The sequence below is a fragment of the Eleginops maclovinus genome, chromosome 13 (genome assembly GCF_036324505.1).
Source record: "Eleginops maclovinus isolate JMC-PN-2008 ecotype Puerto Natales chromosome 13, JC_Emac_rtc_rv5, whole genome shotgun sequence".
NCBI classification, from domain to species: domain Eukaryota; kingdom Metazoa; phylum Chordata; class Actinopteri; order Perciformes; family Eleginopidae; genus Eleginops; species Eleginops maclovinus.
In genome coordinates, this window is record NC_086361.1 from 19,357,211 (window position 1) to 19,375,120 (window position 17,910).

The 17,910-nt window shown below is 38.8% G+C and overlaps 1 protein-coding gene and 1 pseudogene across 1 annotated transcript; both read left to right on the forward strand.

Annotated features, from left to right (window-relative positions):
* The first annotated feature begins 466 nt into the window (after positions 1–466).
* LOC134874617 (sodium-dependent neutral amino acid transporter B(0)AT1-like) lies at positions 467–8,684 on the forward strand. Its single transcript, XM_063898687.1, has 12 exons — positions 467–811; positions 4,164–4,304; positions 4,968–5,105; positions 5,195–5,376; positions 5,785–5,895; positions 5,983–6,095; positions 6,252–6,380; positions 6,467–6,629; positions 7,340–7,544; positions 7,639–7,798; positions 7,880–8,042; positions 8,496–8,684. The coding sequence occupies exons 1-12, from the start codon at positions 613–615 to the stop codon at positions 8,682–8,684; spliced, it is 1,893 nt and encodes a 630-aa protein (XP_063754757.1). The 5' UTR covers positions 467–612.
* A 2,090-nt stretch (positions 8,685–10,774) lies between these two features.
* LOC134875381 (sodium-dependent neutral amino acid transporter B(0)AT1-like) lies at positions 10,775–17,726 on the forward strand (annotated as a pseudogene).
* Positions 17,727–17,910: the final 184 nt, after the last annotated feature.

Here is a 17,910-nt window from a genome sequence, read left to right on the forward strand (position 1 = left end):
TGAATCAGAGAATATAACCCCTGTGCTCCCACTGGAGGGCAGAAAATATAATTATTTAACAATCGTATACCTTGAGGTGACAAATCAGCTTTGTATTATAATAATATGCATCTAACTGAAAGTTGATGCCCAGTTGTAAAATAAAGAACAAAGTACAGAGACAACCTGACCCTCACAACGGCCTGCAGTATGATCTCTTATCTTTTATCAGTTAAAAATGATGATGCAGTTAAGCTAAACAAAGAGTGGTAATCCCCAACTATAGAAAATGATATGCTCAAATGAGTTCCTTGTTAGTTAGGCCAGTGGGAGATGAGAGTAAGATGTTTTATGGTGTGACGTAATGGTCCTTATGAATTGCAGTTTCCACATTTGCATTAATGTGAGCAAATGGCCCCTAGATGCGTGTTTGTGTCAAAATGCCCACCTCATTCTCATCCTGACGCCGGTTATTCTGATAGGAAGGAACACTTTATGACGTTAACACCTTTACTCCACCAAGATGGTAGATGGGATGAACAGATTCTGCAAGTCACATTCAAAGTTAGTGGTCTTGTTTAGTCACTCAACTTTGAAGGCTACCAGACATTTTGGATTAACTTGACAAACACCATGAGGCTGGTTCTTCCAAACCCGGGTCTTGATGACCGAATCCCGTCTCATGCGGATCTGGAGAGGATGGAGAAGGAGGAGGCAGGGGACAGGCCCAAATGGGACAACAAAGCCCAGTACCTGCTCACCTGTGTGGGCTTCTGCGTGGGACTGGGCAACGTCTGGAGGTTCCCTTACCTGTGTCAGAGCCACGGAGGAGGTAAGCTTGGATGAGGATCATTTTCTGGAAACTCAGTGTGTTCAAAGGTTCCTCCAAAGAATGCAACATACAATAAACTTAAGACATAAAAAGGAAAAAGACATAAAATGAGACACAATAGTGCAGGTAAAAACGCAGGAATAAGTGGCTGTGTACATATGCAAAAGAATAGGATAAAACAGAATGTAAAATGTAATACTGTCCTGAGTCTGGCGGTCCTGATCCGGGTTTGCTGGAATCATTCATAATAAATGCGTCTTTACTTGTTTCCAAAAGTTGACGATGGCTTTTTAAAAACTTGCTCAGTCTTTATTTGGTCAAAGTTTAACTAAGTTACCTCACATCTTTAATTATAATGGATCATAACTCATTAACAGACCTATCCAAAGGTAGTTATTTATTGAAACTGTTAAAATATGCAATCCAAGCAACCTGACCTGAACTTGCGTACTGTATGTTTAAAGGTTCTTTTACATGTTTACAAAGATACAGTGTTTATAGCGGTACACATTCAGTCTAAATCTGGCTCTCTAACAAAGATGAAAATAGAAATGATGGAAATACCTGTTTTCCTTAGGCATAAATAAGTCACATTAAATGACACATTTGAAGGTAGCAATTTAGTGAAACTGAACATGTTTTTTCAAGTTTGCATAAAGCCATAACAAATATTGAAATAAAAAATATTCACGTCGTTATAGTGTCTTTGAACAAAAAATAAAAATACTAAGTGTAAAACTGAAAATAAATAATTACAATTAAAGAAATAAATATTATTAAAATGATTAATACTTGAAAAAAAGGGTTGATAGTTTGCATTATTTATCATTTTTATTATAATTTATCTCAATGTTCTTTGAAAGGAGTATTTAGTTTTTGACACATGGTGTGAGTAATACAGATTGAGCAAACATACTACGTTACTCAAAGTGGTGTTTTATAACCATGATGCATCATCTTGTGCCTAATATCTGCACTTAGAGTGATTTAGGTTAAATATTAACTTGTCCATTTTACTTTACAGATGTAATACACGTCTTTACATGGTCATTTAGCCAGCTTGTAAATTTTAAAACACAATGGGAGAGGAGAGAAGGAAAGACCAGTACTGGAAAACTGGCTTTGCGATTTATACAAGATGTTATTTTGCAGGTTCCTTGAACTTTACCCTCATGGCTTCGACATAACATGTAAATATAAACATGGCCTTGTGCCGTGCTCAGATATCACCATCACTTATCAGACAAACTAGCATATCTCGAGATGGCTAACAGTAACTGCAGCACAGATGCTAGTACAAATACAGATAGAAATGTATGATGTTACTGATAGTACAGTAATGAAATCATCTGCATTAATCTCATTATACTTGTTCTGTGTTACAGCTCCTTATATAGGCCACATTTACAAAACAATGCGAAGAATCTGTTTGCTAGCAGCTCTGTGAGGCTTGTTGTGCACCTTTTAAACTATGCTAATGTAGGCATGCTAACATGCTAACAACAACAGTACTGATGTTTTTAAGGTGAAATATTTACCATGTTTATGTTAAAATGCTAAATATTTCTAATAAGTGCTTAACACAACGTATACTACAATTTAGGCTGATGGGGAAGTCATTTGGCAGGTGTTTGGTCAAAGACCAAATACATTTCGACCTGTAGATGGGGCTGGATGGAAGTTAATGGGATTTCCAAAGTTGTATTGATTCATAAGGACATCCAAAACCAGTCAACTTGCTACAGGCGCTTGAGGAAAATAAAGGAACAATCAGACTGGATGGGCTTAATACTTTAGGAAACATGAATACCTACTCACGATGTACTTGCAACCCATTGATTTATACATATTTTATAGCCAACTATAAGTTTGTGGTGTCTGTGCAGAGAACCTGTATTTTTGTTTAGGAGTTTTCTGGGCATCAAACAAGAGCCTTTGAGTTCCCTAGTAGTCAAACTTTGCTATACATCCCTCTCTGCGTCTCCTTGCCTCTACTGTGGTACAATAAATAAAGGATACACCGTCAGTACAACGAGCGGTGCTTTTGAGCAATGACAACAGATACAGTTACATCGCACACCCACATGCACAACTGAGGGTACAGCAGGATGAAACCTGGATTCAAAATGAATCACTGTCCCACAGTCTTGTAACAACAACAACAAAAATGACAAAAAAATATAATCTTTCAATGCTTTGTTCTCACTGAGACCTCTCTCTGGCTTATTGAAACAGGTAGGAGGGAGAGTTTACAAACACCAAATATATCATACTATACCTATGCCTAGCTTAACAATTTGTGGCAGTTTTTGCAAATAGATTTTTGAAGCCTTGACATGATCATGGAGAGACTGATGACATAAATTGCCAGCAGTAAAGCCACGCTACAGGAATTTTAGCCTACTGTTCACAGAGAAAAATCTCTATTTATTTTGGATATACTGTATAGACACATAACCAGGAGTAGTTACACACTGTACCAAGTATGAGAAGCATAACACACCATGTCCAATCAGGCAAACAGCACCTCCCACATTAACTGAATGTGTTTCAGCTGAAGCAAAATATACTATATAGATTTTCTGTTTTAGATCCATATGATGGATTGGCTACTTAAGCGCCCTTTCAGTTTAAAAAACCCCCAACATTCTCTCATGCCGTGATCAAGAGAGTAGGAAAAGGTGACTAACATGCAAAGGTTATTGTAGATTGTGTTTGGCTTGTTATCTTGAACTTGTTGTCAACCCTCAAGGCAATGTTGAGATAAGCTGAAAACATTTCGAAGGTGGAAATCCGATTTCTCAACAATCTTCTAGCCACTGATGTCAAGGTTCATTTATGAACATCCGTTTGGGAATCTGCATATTAATCTCAAATCATTAACATTAAGCCCATATTACTACTGAGAGATTCACAACAACCTGCAGTTAACTCTAAACCCCCCTAGGCTACAATATGGCAAAATGGCACAACTTTACCCCAAGACATTATATTTTAATTTTAGACACATAAAAAATAATATTTGGTAAAGTTTAGTGACCAGCAGCAATAGAGAAAAAGATAAAAACAAGACAAGGAGATAGCAAAGGCAGTAAATAAGAAATAATAAAAAGGAATTGCAGAAGTTAGATGGAAATTCAAGTATTGAAAATGTTTGTTCATTGTAATGAAATGTGTTTAAAATGTCCACATTTTTGGCCAGCAACAAAACATTATTAAATCCCCTTGTGTGTTTCCAATTCAATATGTAGTTGTTTCTGTAAATGATTCACATGTTTAACAGTAAACAGGGTTTACCTAAGCTAACACTAACATGTTCCTTCTATATCTGATTACGTTGGGGTGTTCCCAGGTGCTTTTATGATCCCTTTTCTTATCCTGCTGGTCCTGGAGGGGATCCCGCTGCTGTACCTGGAGTTTGCCATCGGTCAACGCCTTAGAAAGGGAAGTGTAGGGGTTTGGTCTGCAATCAACCCCTACTTGGCTGGAGTTGGTGAGAGCCCGCATAAGTGATTTTATATTCCTATATGAAATAATGGAAAATCTGGTTTTGTGGTTTCCCAGAAAGCTTTTTGACATATTTGTGTTGCTTACCCATCAGTTATCATCACCCTGGTTCCCTCAATCAAAGTCGGGATTTTGCTTTAATGTGTACAAAAATCTCTCTGGCCAGCAAAACATTTAGATAATCCTCACAAAGGAATACCTAATTTATTATTATTAAAGCGTAAATGTAGTTGCTAAAGTAAAAAACTAACTTTAAGCACTTAATATCAATACTACGGTCCACTGACTGTACCACAGCGTAGATGAGTTTCCACTTGATTGGCGTTATGACTTTTGATGTCCCCAACAAACTCTGTAGTCTTGTTTAGCCATTTGACACTTAGAAGCTTAAGAAATGTGGGGTGTTTCCTGACATATTTTATGTCGTAGAAAATGTGAAATGTATAGCTTATGTTTACCACAGTCTACCAAAATCATTTACATATAAACAAGGGCACCAGGAGTGCACAAATGCTAACTCATTTCCTGATTTAAAGACTCATTCCTGCAGACCTTTATAATAGATATGGTTAGAAATCCTTTTGTATGCTTTGCAGTTTGTAGGTATTACCGTGGAATTTGACACCGTTTTTTCCCCCTTCTATTTCAGGTGTTGCATCCATGATTGTCTCCTTCTTAGTGGGCATGTACTACAACACCATCATCGCCTGGGTGATGTGGTACTTCTTCAACTCTTTCCAGAGCCCCCTGCCATGGAGCCAGTGTCCTCTCAATGACAATCTTACAGGCATGTCACTATTTTAAAAAACAAATCTTCAATCTTCAAAATCTTCTAATATGTTCTAAAGATTTCTTGTTTTTTCGCCTTTCCTCTAGATGTGGTGTCAGAATGCAAACGCAGCTCTCCAGTGGACTACTTCTGGTACAGGGAGACGTTGAACACCTCGGTGGCTATAGAGGAGGCCGGTGGAGTGCAGTGGTGGATGGTGCTGTGTTTGGCTACTGCTTGGAGTGTGCTCTATATCTGCTGCATCAGAGGGATTGAAACCACAGGCAAGGTAGGGTAGTCTTCACTTTCCATTATTTGGCAGCATTAATTTCTCCGGGTCTCTTCTCGGACCGAAGGTTAGAGTTTTAAATCATATTTGTATTTATTTAGTTGCTCCATTTGATGGCTCATTTCCAGTAAGTGTTCGAACCCAATAAACCATCACGCGCATAACCATGCCCTGGGAGTGCTATACTGCTCCTGAATAGCTATAGTTCAGCTATAATGACTTTAATAAGTTGATTTCCCTGCTGTGATAATTCCTAATTCATGTGGATACCATTTGGCGCTGTGAGTACGGATCAGAAAAGTGATAAGAAAAGTATTTGACGATGTCTCGCAGTGAGAAGAGCTACAGATGTTTGGTTTTTTTACAGATCATTTAATGTTGTTGTAAAATGGTTTACCTTTCTGCCAGGCCGTGTACGTCACCTCCACTCTGCCATACGTGGTCCTCACCATCTTCCTCATCAGAGGGCTGACTCTGAAAGGATCTGTAGATGGAATCAAGTTCCTCTTCACGCCAGATGTTCGTATTATTATTAAATGTAGTGTTCCTGACATTTGCATTGGAAGACACCCTCAACAGTCTGATGATTATATGATCAATTTCCAGCTAGATGAGTTGATGAACCCGGCAACGTGGTTGGATGCCGGAGCCCAAGTGTTTTACTCCTTCTCTTTGGCTTTTGGAGGTCTCATTTCGTTCTCCAGCTACAACTCTATTCAGTAAGACCATGTTGAGACTAAATAGCACTTAATCTATCAGCTGCGATCAACAGAATAAAGCCCCATGAGACATTTAATGCATTTTCTCTAAAAAGACGAGACGGATTTTATCGCAAAAACGTCTAATAAAACTGTTCCTTTGTTCTTCTCCTCCAGCAACAATTGTGAGCAGGATGCTGTGATCATCTCTCTTATTAATGGATGTACTTCTATCTTTGCCGCCACTGTCATATACTCCATCATCGGCTTCCGGGCAACGGAGCAGTTTGACGCCTGCCTTAACGAGTATGTGCATGGAACATTATGTCAATTATTATCGCGGCAAAATAATGGTTTCTTCAGTCACAAATGTTCGACATTTCCTTTTTCAGAAACATCCTGTTGCTGCTAAATGCGTTTGATCTTTCTGAGGGGACGTTCACAGATGGCAACTACGATGAGGTGCTGCAAAGTCTCAACAGTACGACCTCAGGGTCAGAGATCATTCAGGGGCTGGACCTCAACACCTGCAACCTGAGGACCTTTCTTAGTGAAGTATGATATTCTTTTGGGAAGGCATCACTATGTTTGCATTATTTTCTCAGCAGACTAGTCCTTCGAGAATGAAAGGCTATTTAAGGCTGTGATTTAAAAGAAAATATCCTGTAGGTAATTATGAATTTCCTGAGTGTCAGAATAATGAGTAAATATTTCAAAATAATAAAAATAATTAGACATATGACCTAATATTTATGTAGATTTTTAAATAATCAAAATGTTGTCAAAATAAAAATTTAATATCTGAAAAAATCTACTAAATACCTCAAAATAATGACTTGTTATCTCAAAATAATGACTTTATAATGACAAACCTTTTCAAAATAACGACCTAGTATCACATTATAATGAGAAACTCTGTCAAAAAATACTGACTTGGCCCCGGCCGTGGCGAAACTGGCTGGGGCACCTGCACCGTACGCCGGCGACCCGGGTTCGATTCCCGACCCGTGGTCCTTTCCGGATCCCACCCCGACTCTCTCTGCCACTTTCCTGTCGCTCTCCTATCCGATTAAAGGCAAAAAGCCCAAAAAAATAAAAAATAAATACTGACTTGACATATCAAATTATTTTTTAGATTCTACTTCATTAGTTCTTCTTCATAATGACCTACTTTTTTGTTCATCACAAGGCTAATGTTCCTCTTGGTTAGATTTCTTTCTTGCAGATATGGGCTTCCGTAATCAAATCCTGCACTTGTCTTCCAGGGAGTGGAGGGAACCGGTCTGGCATTCATTGTGTTCACTGAGGCCATCACAAAGATGCCCGTTTCTCCCCTTTGGTCCGTTCTCTTTTTCATCATGCTCTTCTGTCTCGGGCTCTCCACCATGTTTGGAAGTATAGAGGGAGTCGTGGTCCCCCTGCAGGATCTACAAATCTTTCCAAAGAACTGTCCTAAAGAGGTGCTCACAGGTAAATCATCCAGCAGCATGTGTGCTGACAGAGTAAGGGCCGAGTAACTGTGTCGATAAGGCATCTTAATGAGATGTTTTTCGTCTTTCTTTAGGAGTCGTATGCCTTGTGTCCTTCTCGATTGCGCTCATCTTTGCTCTGCAGTCTGGAAATTACTGGTTAGCACTCTTCGACAGCTACGCAGGCTCCATCCCGCTGCTCATTATCGCCTTCTGTGAGATGACTGCTGTGGCCTACCTGTATGGAATGGACAGGTAAGATGTTAAGAAGGAAGTTAAAATGGATTATTATAACATAAGTACAGAGTCCTAAGTCAAATGTACTTTCTTTGACAGGTTTAACAAAGACGTTGAGTTCATGATTGGACACAAACCCAACATCTTCTGGCAGGCGGCGTGGAGAGTGGTCAGCCCTTTGATCGTTTTGGTCATCTTTGTGTTTTACTTTGTCACCAAAGTCAGCGCTGAACTCACATACATCACCTGGGATCCAAGCTCGGTATGTTTGCACAACTGTGTAGTCCTCCAAATGATCATGCTAAAAGTATGCAGTATGGCTGAACGTACTCCTCACCTTCATTAGCCCCCCCCATGCAGAGCTAGTGAAGATGAGGAGTACGTTCAGCCACAGACTCATCCCACCTCGGCACAGCACTAAGCGCCTGGGAAGCTCCTTTGTGCCCGTAGCCATCAGGCTGCACAACAAGGGGGTTAACCATGTAACTCACTTAACAATAACCCACTTCATCTCTAATATTTTTTTATTCTAACAGTTTGTTTTAAAACCGTTACTTACCTGTATATCATTTTCATTATTTGTATTTCGTATCCTTGTGTGTATCTGTGCTGTTTTTCTTCTCGATCTGTTGCTGCATAAACCCTTGAGTTTCCCCACAGTGATTAATAAAGGTACATCTTATCTTATATTATGTTTTCTGTGTCATGTTTACAGGAAAACTTCCCCGTGCTGGAGACGAAACCCTATCCTAGCTTCGTCTACGTCATCATCTTCCTTTTGGCTGGACTTCCAGGTCTTTTTATCCCAGGACTTGCTTTGTACAAATTATTCCAAAGACGCTGCTGCAAGAAAAACCTCAACAAACTTGAGATCAATACTGTTTCGGCCAAGGTCAACCCGTAAGATGATCAATAATCTGTCATTTGTACATTTCTTTGACTGATGGACATTGCATTTGAGTGAATCATAATACATTAAATGAAAGCTGCAAACCTTCTGTGTGGAGTGTGGGTGCACTGTGACTGCGTGAGTTTTTCCTCCCAAAATCCAAGGTGGACACCTGCTTCTCGACCAATGTCAGCTTGGATTGGCTCCAGCCCATTGCAACCCTCTAAGATATAAACACAAGGAATAGCACATACTTATGCATTCAAATCAACCTATGGGAAAGGTCAGAGAGATGGCTATTTTTCGCTGCATCTTTGCCATATAGGAAAAAAATGGTCAAATGTAACAATTCGAATGCTTCATCCACACACTCTTTTGCCAGTTGAGCGATAACATTGTTCAGCTCGTTTTCTGTAACAAAAGTAGCTTTGAAACATGGCAGAATTAGCAGGTAGCCAGCTGTCTGTGAGCTGCTGAATGTTTGTTATCAACAAGTAACAACATTTTCTATATAACGGCCAATGTCCATTCGAGTCGTTTTATTATCCTATCATTTATTTTTATTGTACATTCACTGATGGCGTTATGGATCATCTTTAAAATGACCCTTGATATGGCAGCTATAGATCACCCGACAATAAACACCGCTGTGTGAACGCCTGCATTTGATTAGTAATCACATTAGAAGGAAACACTGATGAGGTTTAGATGCACTCTGAATTGCTCAACAATTACACGGCAGATTGTTTCCGCGGTTCGAACAAAAAATCCTTCTCTACTCAGTTTTGATGACTACTAAAATAATAAAGATTAGCACAGTTTAGAATTTTGATTTCCATCTGAGATAAAGTGTGCATGTAGAGATTGATATGATACTCTTGTAGATAATAATAAAACAATCACATTTCTAAAGGGCTGGTCGATAGTTCATATAATCTATGATGGACAAAGTGTTGCCTTTGTACAGAGTTTCAACCCTGTCTTTCCAAAAGACCGGGGTGATTAAACAAACTTTTTGCAACATATTTTGGACATGCTTATTATATATAAAAGAAAATCTTAACCCTAGTACCAACTAGGGTCCACACAGACATCAGAGCGAACTTTATCAACATTTTTAGTTTGTAGTAATGTCGTACCAGAGTTTTCAATTAGTTAGTTTTTTTACAATGTATTAAGGTTCTTAACCATGAACAATATTTTCAGTTATTCTATGCTATGTACCACAACTGCAGAGGCTGCAATTGGGTGTTTTTGACCCAATATACCCAATGTATTAAGAACCTTAACCATGAATCATGAATATGAGTATCACTATTACATAGGGATCAAGTTTGAGAGAGAAAAAGTAAGTAGTTCAAGCAGTTTCACCAAATTGAGAGTTAATATCAACAAATATAAGTTAGGACTTTTTAAGGATTCATTTACAACATTTAAAATGTGTTTTTAGCAGTCAGTTGTTTAATCTTGCTCTCTAAAATCACTTGTCTCTCTCCGAAATGAGTTTTAAACGTTTCTCTCTCAAACTTGATCGCTATGTAATATTGATACTCTTATCATGGTTCATGGTTAAGGTTTTTAATACATTGGGTATATAGTGTCAAAAACACCCTATTGCAGCCTCTGCAGTTGTAATTCATAACATAGAATAACTAAATAAAACTTCTGATGGGATCCCATTTAAAGTGAGACACTATCAGGAGGCATTTTGAAAGAGACAGGAACCGAGCAGAACATGTGTGCTCAGCAATATGCAAATGAACTGTAACCTTCCTAATACAAATACAGTTTTCTTTTCACTCAGATGATATCAATAACATATCTCATAAAGTTTTAACAAGAAATAAGTCAACATTTTGCTATGATGGTTGTTTTTAACAGCAGTTTATCCTTCAGTAAGTAGGACTAGAGTTATGAGGGGTGTTAAAATAAGTAAATAAACAGCCAATGCAGTTCTCCATTGCCCTCACAAACTAATGAATACTAAACTCATCTTCCAGGGAGAAGTGTCGGTTCCGCTTGTGATGTATTAACCATTATCAAGGAGGTTGCAACTTTTTCAGCTTAACCTTGCAGACATTACATAACACGATGCAGGATGAAGTGAGCTACTGATAACTTCTGTTCAGGTGCCATAGGTCACAGTTAATACCTCAGTGTCCTTTCCCAGGATACAGTCGAGGTGAAGGGCTCAGAGAGAGACGGTTCAACGAGAATCAGTAACAGTTTACACAGAGGACATTAAACCAGAGAGGACGCAGCTCCTGGAGAGGATTGCAGGAAAGTAGCAAAACTAACAGCTGCTTACCACAGGGAGACACATTCAACATTTTCTGAGTATTTAAAAAGAAGTCACCATGAAGTTGAAGTTTCCAAACCCGGGGCTGGATGACCGGATCCCTTCTCATTCGGACCTGGAGAGGATGGAGACGGAGGAGGCAGGGGACAGGCCCAAATGGGACAACAAAACCCAGTACCTGCTCACCTGTGTGGGCTTCTGCGTGGGACTCGGCAACGTCTGGAGGTTCCCTTACCTGTGTCAGAGTCATGGAGGAGGTAGGCTGAGGGATCTCTGTTATAGTTTCAAGAAAACATGAATTATTAAAGGACCTTAACGCACCTTTACCTGTTTTCAAAATGTTTGGGCAAAATGTTTCCTCGTTCCTCACACCACTAACAAATAAGGGATTGTCACACATTAACTGACCCAATGGAATATAGATTTTCAGCAAAACTCATGTTGAAAGCTTCAAACCAAGTATCTTTTTTATGGAGGGTTTACTGAGTTTTGTAGACCTTGTGCACTCTATAAGGTTCTGTAAGAGTTTTACAAAGTTCCAGTATTTTCTAGCAGTAAGTTGTTGAATCTAAAGGTTGTTTCTTTCTTAAATGAGTTTTAAATGTTAAAAATTAATCTTAAAAATAAGTCTGCCAATTTATATTTGTTAATATCAACTCTCAATTTGGTGAAACTGCTTAAATTCCTTACCTTTTTTGCTATGCAATAGTGATACTCTTATTCATGGTTTATATGGTGCTAAAAGTTTTATGGGTGTCTTTATGGGTACAGTTATTTGCTTGGCTTCATTAAAGTGCTGATTTAAGTGAATCACTTGACTCGACACATTGTTAACTCATTATAACGATGTGAATGTTGAAATTTTAGGAGCATTTATGATCCCGTTTCTTATCCTGCTGGTCCTGGAGGGCATCCCACTGCTGCACCTGGAGTTTGCCATCGGTCAGCGCCTGAGGAAGGGCAGCGTGGGGGTGTGGAGATCAATCAATCCACACCTGACTGGAGTTGGTGGGTAAAAAATAAAAATAATGCACATTTAGATTGTTGCGCTAAATGGATGACAGTTATGGCAAACTGTTCCCAAATTAAATATGTACACAATTATTTCATGGATTTACTCTCAAATTCATGCATTTATGGTCGCTAGAGGATGAATCCTAGTCCGTTAGGTTATCCTTTGACCTATCTTTTATCATCACCATGAGTTTTATTGCATAGGTTTCCATGAACCTTGGCACAGACATGCATGCCACCCCACAGGAAGAACTATGATCACTTTGCTCATCCTTTATCTCTTATCTAATTTCATCATCAAATCCAAATTAACACTGTTACTGAGGACAAAATCCCTCATTATCGTCAAAGGTTCAGACCCAATAAACCAATATTAAAATGCTTACAGGCATGAAACATTGAAAACTTTACTGCTTAATATAAGCTCGTTAAGTTAGCATTTAGCTCAAAGCACCTCTCAGATAATGGCTTGTAAAACAAAACAAAAAGCACCACATTTCTAATTGTTCCTTTTTGTTATAGGTATTGCATCCCTGCTTGTCTCATTTTTGGTGGGTATGTACTACAACACCATCATGGCCTGGATCATGTGGTATCTCTTCAACTCCTTCCAAAATCCTCTGCCTTGGAGCCAGTGTCCTCTCAACGCTAACAGGACAGGTATGCCTTCATACATTCAGAAAGAATCTAAAAAAGCAACATCTGCTTGAGTTGACCATTGCTGTCTGATTATCTGGCAGGTGTGGTGGAAGAGTGTGCCCGAAGCACCACTGTCGACTACTTCTGGTACAGAGAGACTCTGAACACTTCAGAAGCTATCGATCAGTCAGGAGGTTTACAATGGTGGATGGTGCTGTCCCTGGTGGCTGCCTGGACTCTGCTTTATGTCTGCTGCATCCGGGGCATTGAAACCACTGGAAAGGTTTGAATATCACATTACATCTGAATGTCTGATGCAAGATCAATGCTAGCTTGTGTGTTCAATTACATATTAAAGGTATGGATCACTTCATCTTTTTTGTCTTTTCTCAGGCTGTTTATATCACCTCTACTTTGCCATACGTGGTCCTCACCATCTTCCTCATCAGAGGACTGACTCTGAAAGGATCTATAGAGGGTATTAAGTTCCTCTTCATACCAGATGTAAGCACTCCTTTAAAAAATCATTTGTCAGTATAATTAATATTGTGCAAAAAGTGTCAAAACAATTTGGTTTGATTGATGCTTTTGCAACCTTGAGCATCTTCAACACACTGGGCTTTTACCTAACTCCAATATATACCCATCTGCGACCGTCATGGACACCAATTTTATCCAGGGAAGCTCCAATAATTTTTACTGACGCTATGACACCGTGCCACATGATGTTCATACCTTATTCTAACTCTTACTGTAATGCTTTTTTTTTTAACCCTAACCAAGTCGTTTTGTTGCCTAAACCTAACCAGAACGCTACCAGACACCAAGCATTTGCATGAAGATACTACACAAAAGGCATAGGGCCAATAAAGCAGCTGGGGTAATCTGCCAAAGCGAAAAAATAGGACGATTATAGATGAGATTATAACATCCTTGCCAAGTGTTAGACAAGAACATATTGACTACACAGAAACAAAAGTGTATTTGATTTGATTTCGGCCATTCTTCTAACCCTAACCCTCCTAACGTCATTCAAAAAGCCCTCAAAACTCACCTTTTTACTCTTGCTTTCAACTCCTAAACTTCTCTAATCCCTCCCCCCTATTCTACCTATTTTAGCGCTTTTTACTTTTGTTGTTATTTTTCTTTACTTGCTTGTTAAGCGCTTTGAGCCCCAGGAAAAGCACTATATGAATAACAGGTATTATTATTATAATTTCCATTCTAGCATTGCTGAAAGTCTAGCTTGATTTGGACTTGGTTCAAAACATCTCTGAGTGTATATTATTGAGCAATTGATTTATCGTCCATTAACTTTTTATAATCTCAGGTGAAGGAGATTTTATTGTGCGTCACATATTAATTAAGAACAAAGTCCAGGACATTAGGTGCGTATTTGTTTGCTGTCAGTTCAGATAGGAAAGAAATATCTAAACAGGAAACAATTAACTAAGTTAATCGTTTTATTAAGGTATTCTTTTCTCTTTGAAGGTGAATGAGTTAATGAATCCATCGACCTGGTTGGATGCTGGTGCTCAAGTTTTCTACTCCTTCTCTTTGGCCTTTGGGGGTCTCATCTCTTTCTCCAGTTACAACTCTGTTCAGTGAGTATACTCCCTAAACCATACGATCCCTCTTCTCATGAACTTCTCCCCTCACATGATAATGTTTGCCTTTTAGCAACAACTGTGAGCAAGATGCCGTTCTCATCTCCATCATCAACGGCTGCACCTCTGTGTACTCCGCCACGGTTATCTACTCCATCATCGGCTTCAGGGCCACGGAGAAATTTGACGACTGCACATCAGCGTAGGTTTCCAATCGCACAGAAGCACCCTTAAACTATATTTAGAATTCACGTATTAAGACTCGCTGTGCTTCCCTCTTTAGGAACATCTTGAAGCTGATGAATGCCTTCAACTATCCTGAAAACAACATCACAGAAGGCAACTACGATCAGGTTCTGTCCCACCTCAACCAGACGAATCCAGATATCATTCAAGGATTGCAATTACTGACTTGTGACATGCAGACTTTCCTCAGTCAGGTCAGTAGATATAAAGAATATTTGACATTAGAAAATATCAGTTTTTAGCAGAGGGACAATGGTTGAAATATTTAGTGTTCTCCTTCAGGGCGTGGAGGGGACAGGTCTAGCTTCATCGTGTTCACAGAGGCCATCATCAAAATGCCTGTCTCTCCTTTATGGGCTGTCCTCTTCTTCGTCATGCTCTTCTGCCTTGGTCTCTCGACTATGTTTGGGAACATAGAAGGAGTGGTGGTTCCTTTGCAGGACCTCAACATACTGCCTAAATCTTTGCCCAAAGAAGTTTTCTGTGGTAATTTCTTATTACATACAAGATTCATTTTCATTTTCGATATGAGAACTTTTCAGAAGGTTTGAAACCACCTCTTTGCATTGTTTTATTTCAGGTCTGACTTGCTTATTCTCTTGCGCTGCTGGACTGATCTTCACCCAGCGCTCTGGAAACTACTGGCTGGCTCTTTTTGACAACTTTGCTGGCTCTATCCCACTTCTGGTCATTGGATTGAGTGAAATGATTGCTGTGATATACATCTACGGTGTAGATAGGTGAGCATTTGCTTGCGTGGCTGGAAGAGTATATGATTTCTAGCTCTATCCTCCTAATATGACACCTTAAGGAGACGTTTCTTTTACGTTACGTGTTCTCAGCAATGTTTCCCCAAGATCAAATGTTCATTGATTAAGGGGAGTCACAGTTAGACTTTCCTCTGATCCATGACGGCACTGACAGACTGGGAAACTACAAGTTTTTATCCGTCAGATTAAAGTTTCTTGACTGAAGTTCTGAGATATGCCCCTGCACCTCGTTGGTCAGGACTTGTAGCTAGTTCTTTGGAAATTACCCATTTCTGGTACAAAGACAACATGTACACTTTGCAACATGTATGGTTTGCAATCAGATTCAAAAATAGCAAATTAATCTCAGCTGTAAAACTTTATGGCCTTGTTGGCACGGTTATATCGTTAGTGTAATATCTTTAGTGAATCGGACCTTGAGACGACGACTGCAAGTGATGCACTTCAGCGGCCACGATCAATGCTTGGTGCATTCTTGTTATTGCCATTGTGGGTGTCTTAGTGACTCAGTGAGAAAAGTCTTTATGCAGTTGAAACTAAGTAGGAAATGAGTTCTCTGACCTTGGAACAGAGATAAAGTTCAGCCCTCATAAGAGAGATTAAAAAAGTACAGTACGTCTTGTAGCAACACTAAGGTGAGGAATGTCGACAGTAAATAATATTGTCGATTTATTCAGTAAAAAAGTAGCTTAAAGGTTATAAAGTGTTTAAATTATGCAAAATATTTCATTATTTTCTCCCCTGCTTGTAGTCTTTCTGTTACGTAAGAATGAAAGTTATTTAATTTTCTATTTCCTTTTTTAGTTTTAACATGCTAAACACACGCAGAGCCCCACAGGCCGCTTCATTTACTGTATCTATATTTCGTACACTCTGAGCTGACATTATGTTTCCCTCTTATTGCTTCCAACAGGTTTAACAAGGACATAGAGTTTATGATCGGCCACAAGCCCAATCTTTTCTGGCAGGTGACGTGGAGGGTGGTCAGTCCACTCATTATGGTTGTCATCTTGATTTTCTACTTTGTAACCCAAGTCAGTAAGAGTCTCACATATTTGGTGTGGGACCAGCAGGCGGTAAGTGTGCTCATCAAAATAATGTAAAGATGTTAAATGGACGGTGACAGAAACCCACCTTTGATATTTTACACCTCGCTCAACATTTCCTTGACTCTTACCTTAGGAAAACTTCCCAACTCTTGAACCGCGTCCGTATCCTTCCTGGATCAACGTCATCATCTTCATCCTGGCTGGAATTCCCAGTTTAGCTGTCCCAGGGTTCGCCCTCTTCAAATTCATCCAGAACAGATGCTGCAAGCGGAATGGCAAGAGTGACGACTCAGTGGACACTATCTCTGCCGAAGTAGAAATGAAAAACAAAATGAAGATTTAGATAGCTTTTACTTACTTCAATATTTAATAGCAACTTGAATACGGACTTGTGGTGTTGTTGTTTGTGTATTATGCTTACGTCATTTGTCCTTTTCATGGGTTGGCACAATCACAGAAGAGCACTGAAGTGACTTCTGACTTTTATCTGTAAAAACAAAAAGAAAAAGAATGGTGGATTCGAATCTGTAAAATAATATAATTTTGGAGAAATCAATAATTGCTGCTAACGTTTCATACTATTGTAATACCAGATCCTGGCTATACCATGCTTGACTGGTAGGTCGGTGTTGTAAAATAAAGGAGTAGTTGGACATTTTTGGTGCGTATTTGCTTTGTGCTAAGAGTGAGATGAGAAGATGGATACCAGTTTTAAGATTGTCCTCTAAATAAAAAGATAAAGCTAGTAGCCATTTAGCTTAGCTTAGCATAAAGGCTCAGACAAATCGAAACGGGAACCCTGGCTGCATGTTATTTGTTTAATATTGACCATAAAAGAAGCATTAGAGACAGGCTACCTGTGCCCTCGTGTTAACACCTTTAAAAAAAAGCTAAGCTAACCTGCTATTGGCTGTAGCTATTCACATTTAGCAAAGAGAAAACTAAATGTTTTTCAAATGTCTCTGTGTCCAAAAAGGTCTAGCTATTATTTTGACAATGTAACTTAATCCAAGTGTCTCAAATACAAATTATACGTTCAAATGTTAACATTATGTAGGTATGTTTAAGATGTTTAAAGCGAAATGGCAAAATAGCTTTTTATAAAACTGTTCTTTTGTGTAAGGTGTTATTGTAGAGGGCTATTGTAAAGCATTTATAAGTTTGCATTTACTACTGCACTTAAACGGCCATAAACTGTCGGGTTATGCTTTGTTAATAATCCTCTCACCAGTTGAGACTTAAGTGAACTGATATGCTATTAAAATAAATCATGCAGAACTTCATGAGAGTTCAGACGCTCTTCAGGATCTTCCTGGCAACATTGTAACCAAGCACAAATTTAAATGTGTGTATTGAACCAATGAAATCCCCTGTTTGATATCCCCTATTAACACTGACAATGAGTGTAAATAAACACTGGAGCAACAAATGATCATTTTTAGCATTTGAGTAATCTTTTCTCATCTGTTATATAAGCAATCATTGTTTTAAATCTTGCATGAAATGTTGTACATTTAAAATGTACATATTACTTAAAATTACATAAAGGTCAAAGTAAAGACAGGGACTCACTGTCTAATTTATGGCCAACAATAAAGTAAAAGATCATAAACCTGT